This window comes from Antennarius striatus, chromosome 7 (genome assembly GCF_040054535.1).
Source record: "Antennarius striatus isolate MH-2024 chromosome 7, ASM4005453v1, whole genome shotgun sequence".
NCBI classification, from domain to species: Eukaryota; Metazoa; Chordata; class Actinopteri; order Lophiiformes; family Antennariidae; genus Antennarius; species Antennarius striatus.
The window spans coordinates 11,961,889-11,967,831 of NC_090782.1; the positions used below are offsets into that span (position 1 = coordinate 11,961,889).

General features: G+C 39.8%; 1 protein-coding gene across 1 annotated transcript; it reads left to right on the plus strand.

Annotated features, from left to right (window-relative positions):
* The first annotated feature begins 311 nt into the window (after positions 1-311).
* Positions 312-5,712, plus strand: dpt (dermatopontin). Its single transcript, XM_068319577.1, has 4 exons — positions 312-661; positions 3,456-3,581; positions 4,184-4,291; positions 4,546-5,712. The coding sequence occupies exons 1-4, from the start codon at positions 363-365 to the stop codon at positions 4,610-4,612; spliced, it is 600 nt and encodes a 199-aa protein (XP_068175678.1). The 5' UTR covers positions 312-362; the 3' UTR covers positions 4,613-5,712.
* Positions 5,713-5,943: the final 231 nt, after the last annotated feature.

Below are 5,943 nucleotides of genomic sequence, written 5' to 3' on the forward strand. Positions count from 1 at the left end.
TCATTCAGAACTTCAGTTGGTTTGATGAAGAAAATATGTGTTTTCTTCTGATTGGTATGGTTAAATGCAATGACCATGATAAAAGTCAATTGTCCAAATTGATAAAAAGGCACGATACTGCCAAGAGAAATGAAATAATTACTGTTTCCAGACATTTTACAGTCAACTATGAAGAAAAGCACATAATGTTTCCATTCCAGTCTTTTAAGGTGCCCCCTCATCCATGGTGGGACTTTGCTAATGCTGCCTCTCAGAGTCTACCTTAAAGTGACATCGACATTTGGATTCGTCCCAACAACAGCAAATCACACATCACACAAAACATCTGGACAACAGCTCTAGAGGAGTTTAAAGTGAGGCTCATGTGGAGAGGAGCAGCAAACAGCATGAATCCAGCTCTGGTTGTGTTGTCATTGTCTGTGCTGGCAGCAGTAGCAGCCCAGTCGCCTGACCATCAGGACATATCCTGGGTCAATGGCTACCGCCAGAGCTTCAACTTCCAGTGTCCCCATGGAGAGGCTGTGGTGGCCATCAGGAGCGACTACAGCGAGAAGGACGGCTCGGACCGCGTGTGGACCTTTGACTGCCAACCCACCCCTGAGGGTCTAGGGGAACCCACTGACTGCTGGTGGGATGACATCAACCGTGCTGGAATGGAGTGGTGGGTCCTCGTATATCAGAGATTTTATTCTCTTTTCTTGTGCACCTGTGAGCTCAGGAAGTGTCAGATTTACACTAAAAAACTGTTAAATGTGTTGCGTGTATTTATTTGCCTGCACTGAAGATTAAGAATACAGATCTTGGTACAATATATAGGTTAATTTAATTGTGAGGAATCAAGACCAATTTAATTTCAGTGGTTTCATCAGCTCTAGGTCCAACCTGTAATACAGACGTGGTCTGAATGCATAGTGAAGAATTGCTAATAGAAGTGTTTCAATTCTTCATGATTTTGCTGCAAACAGCATTACTGTACATGAAATCTTTGACCACCAGGGCTATGAACAAACGCTGCAGAGTAGGAGTAAACCAATCATCTGAACATCTGACACAGATTACATGTATGGAGTAAATGTTGACGTAGTGTTCAACAGCATCCTCAGGCTTCTATTTCACTCTGTGCAGCACATGTGAATACGTTTGAAATAGTTCATTTAGTTCATCAAGTTTATTTATTTCAGGCAAATCCTTTGGGAAGCCACTAAGACCTACATCTTTGATCCAGTTGTTCTTTATTGTTCCAATCAACAGGATGACAGAAGCATAGATCAAAGATGAAACGCCTCAGTGAGACATGAACCTATGTCCCCTCACCCAGAGATATACTTTGACTGGTAATATATCTGATTAAGCTCATTTTAAGCAGACACAGAGGTCCTATGAGGCCTTTGAGGGGTTAGTTGCTGAACTATTGTAAAAATAAACTCCCTGTGTTAGTGATAGATGGGTGAAGTGGAACAATTTCTGCTAATGAATGACACGACTACATCACGCTTTTATCTAAAAGCCATAGTCTTCTCATGAAGCAGTGCACAGTAGGTGGGACTTTATATTTATCAATAGCTCAAAAGTCTGAGTCATAATTTTCTAGACATTAGTCTTCATTTACAATTAATACACACCCCACTGTGTAAAATGAAGTGAAAGCATAGCTATTTAATGCCAGGAAATAACGTTTCCCCAAATTTGATGGTTTCCTGTGGGTCTCATGAAAACAGAAATGTCTGATTCTAACTGTATACTCAACCTGTACATAATGAAACAGAATGCTTATCACTCAGTTTAATGGTCATGCAAGGCAGCTTAAATAGGCTGCCATAATGGGTCCAGATATCACATGACACTAGATGAATTAATATTGTCTGTAAATGTAAAGTAACATTTAAAGCAACACTTTTTTAATCATAAATATGAGTCCAAGCACCAGTTTTAACCATTACAAATTAAAGTCAAGGGAATGTATGTTCAGAACATTCAGAACGGGCCAGATGGCTTTAATGGGGTCCCACCCAGTCACAACGTCACCCCTGATTGGAGAGGCAACACATGTTTCCTGGTTCATCATTTTTTACAGATTTAATTAGGGCTAGCTGTTTTACACAGTTTCACTTAGACAAGAAGGAAAAGACAGATTCAACACATAAACCTGGTGATGAACCCAAACTTTATAGCCTGAAGACTTTTTGGTTTATACAAGACTACAACAGACAGACTTTATCTCGGACCTTCCACATGGGTGTTGTTTTCATAACTTTAATTTCATGCCTGGTCTTTCTGAGTCTGTTTGAATTACAGTCTCAGTCCAGAGCAACCATATGTGTCTTCTGTTACTGGGAACTGGACTGTTTCCAGTCTATCTAAACAAGATTTATTCAACAGGCTGTGTCAGTGGCCCCTCTGTGATACCATATTGTAGTTTGTCGTCCACGTGTCACAGCATTTTCCTCAACAATTGCAGCATGCCATTCATAAAGCAGGGATTTATAACAGGTTCAGTAAGGACTTGTGTTTTGTGTTTAATTTCCATCCTCCGACTGATTGCTTTTGGTATTTTTTCTTTTCTTTTACTTTTACCACATCCCCACAACAGCATTTTCAACCAACAAACGACTATCCAGGAAGGTTCATAATGGATCAAGCCATTTTGAAGGAGAGTTGAAGTCTGTTTTATCAACAGCTTGCATGATGTATGTGTGTGAGCCGAAGGCATACATCCTTTCAGACTGCTTTCATTCAATATTCAACTGAACCCAGCCCATTGGCTCAAAACAAACGCTGTGTGCTCCATCGCTGCCGCTCCTGCCTGCTTTAACATGCTGCCTGTTTGGATAACACTGGCGGGCCCCTGTAGGAAAACACCCCCATTGACTGAATGGTTGTTGACCATGCCCATGTTGCCATGACAAACTTTTTCTCAATGCCCAGCTCCAAGTGCTTGGGCCTGGTACAGTTGAATGTGTTGTGGTGACAGTGAAGCGTATGGGCCATAAACAAACAGCTACAGCAACAAACAGTGTAGTACAGGGGTTCTAAATCTGAGATTGTGGTCCTATCGTCAGGCAAAGCTCTGAGGAAGTGTCTCACCACCAACCTCATTTTAACTTGCTTCGTTATGTCACCCAATCAACACTGAGAAATTGAGTGAGGATAGCTTAATACTGCTGTGTAGGATTAATTCAAATTATGCTAGACACATAGGACAAAAGGATTGTCCTAAGGCTCTTAAAGGTTTTAAAAAACAGCACCAAAATAACTATATCTCTGTGCTAACTCAGTATATTTTCACTTCTGGTCATTGAGCTGCTCCTGAAACTTTCTGGATGCCTCCTTCCGCTTTGACATTTTTTTCCATGTTTCAAGGCCAAAAATGACTTTCAAGACATTTTTAGATGTTTGTCTTTCTTTCTTTGTATCAGTTGAATGAAATAGAAATAACTAACTATGTGTCTTTGCAGGACTTCAACATGCAGTCGAAATGGCCTGGTAGCAGGCGTGCAAAGCAAGTACTTTGAGCCCGTCCTGGACCGTGAATGGCAGTTCTACTGCTGCTATTACAGACGCCGCTGTCCTTACTCCTGCATGTATGTCAACACACAGCTACAGACATGTTTTAAGCATTTATTGGAGCATTTGCTCATTCCGTCAAAGTTAGATATTTAACAGTAAGGCACATTTGAATCTGAAGCTAATGTTAGCCTACCGTTGAACAACAAATTTAAACAAAGAGTGAAAAGCTGTGTGAAAAGCTACAGCTACTAGTGCCTCAAAAACTATCTACTTAACAAACTTTTTCCTGCTTGATTTGAAAACATACTGAATATCCAAAGTTGCTAGTGAATCAATGTTCTTCACCAAGAAACAGTCGCGCACACTTGAACACAAAACACTCTGATACAGAGTTAACATGGATGTAACAATAACAAGGTAATTCAGGAGCTGTGGAGCTGGCAGGTAACTCTTTTACCTGGATTGAACCAGACTGTTCGGTGTTTATGTTCAGATAAGGTAACCATTTCCTGGTTGTACATTTAGCACTCAGACTTTAAAGCGGAATCAATCTGTACCTGAGCAGGACAGTAAATCAGCTTATTTCCCTAGAATGCCAAAGTATCCTTTTAACTTCTATTGTAAAACCCAACTCATCTCAGTATTGTAAAATCAGTGCTTTTGTTGGTTCCCACAGGAAGACCAATAACATTCCTGAATACTACAAAGAGGAGGGAGAGCTGGTCATGCCCAGTTATGGTTATTTCATTCGAGGAGCTCAGACCACCTTCACAGGAGTGGAAAGGTTTGTTCCCAATATCTTTTTTTTCCTCCCAAAACTCCTGATTCCATGAAGCAGCAGCGTGGATCTACAATCCATCCAAAAAATGTTGGCCTCCTCCCATGACTGAATTGGAAGTAGAGATCTCCATAGTCAGGCCTCTGGGAGCAGAATGTATTGGCAGACAAGGCAGGAACAGAAGAAACAGCAAAGATAATATTTATGTAGAGTTTTATGATTGCTGAACTGACAGGCTTTTTTCTTTTATTTTGTTTCAGAGACCGACAATGGAAGTACATCCTGTGCAGAATGACAGACTTTGACTGTGAATTTGAGAATTTATAGATTGTTTGCAGCATAGGTCACATCTGTGCACAGATAAGTACATATTTAGACTGACATGTAAACATGTAGTAACATTATACATAAATGATTATGTCACATGTCACATAAGCCTATATGATCAATTTTTATATAGCATGGAAACTTTAAATGAATAATAAAGGTAACAATTGTGGTAAACAATAACACAGAGGGTCTATTTGGGATTTTGGTACAGCTGGACATTTTGAACGGCGTAATCATTTTCATTTAGCAACTGGATGAACTATAAGTCCTTTAGCAGCATGTGAATGTGGTTTCCAAAACAAGCTCATTTATTTGATGCTGTGGTGGTCATGGTGGTGAAAACCACAAGCATCACACTGATCCGACAATTCTCATGTGAGGTCAGTGATGGCCAAACAAAATGGTTATTCCAATTTTAAGGTCATGTTGAGCTTCAGGATACGGCTGATTGGAAAGAAGAGTTAGGACGCTATTCCAGGTTTACATGCTTTCAATAGACTTAAGATCCCTCCTTTATTAAAACATCTTGTTCATTTTGGCAATTATACAGGAACAGTGCTGTACTTGAAATCCTGAAAGTACTATGTGAAAATGGTGACAGTGCCACCCCCTTCTTTAAGTCATTGATTTGTGGTATGGTTAATTCATTTGTTAAACACAATGTCATAAACTGTTGAGAAAATATCAAATAACCTTATATATGGTGTTTACAATAAAAGAATATTAATCAAAATCTCATGTCTTAACTGTTGTGGGACAAAGGTTGAGCATACAAACCTTTAATAAGCATAAATGATGACTCAGCATGACTAGACTATATGGAATTTAATAAATACTCATACTTTTCTCTTTAATATAAATCAGTTTGACCATGTTTGAACAGGAAACAAAAATTCCTCCTTAGATGGAAGGTCAACAAATCTGTCTTCTTGAAGCCTGAACAAAGCCCATTGACTATGATTGTGTAATATGTTTTAGGGTTTCCTACAAAAGCGAACTGACTCACATGAAGCGTTTATCCTGTATAGCGAAACAGGAAAATGTTTCTGCCGACTTAACTTTCCAGTAAACTTTCCCAGTGCAGGACGTTTTTATCCAGTATGTCTTATCATGGAAATCCAAGGCAAATGTGGAACATTAAACTGTCTTAATTTTGCTTTGTCTCCATTTTCACTTAACTTGTTCTGGATTGGTCAAACACCCGCTCTCATTTCCCCAAGTGCTCTTAATTTCATTCAAACTTAATGGAGTGAGTTGGATGAAGGTCAGTCAGCTTGCTGCGCCACCTTGAAAGGAGCTGGGGACGGGGCCAGTGGCTTTCAGCCCTA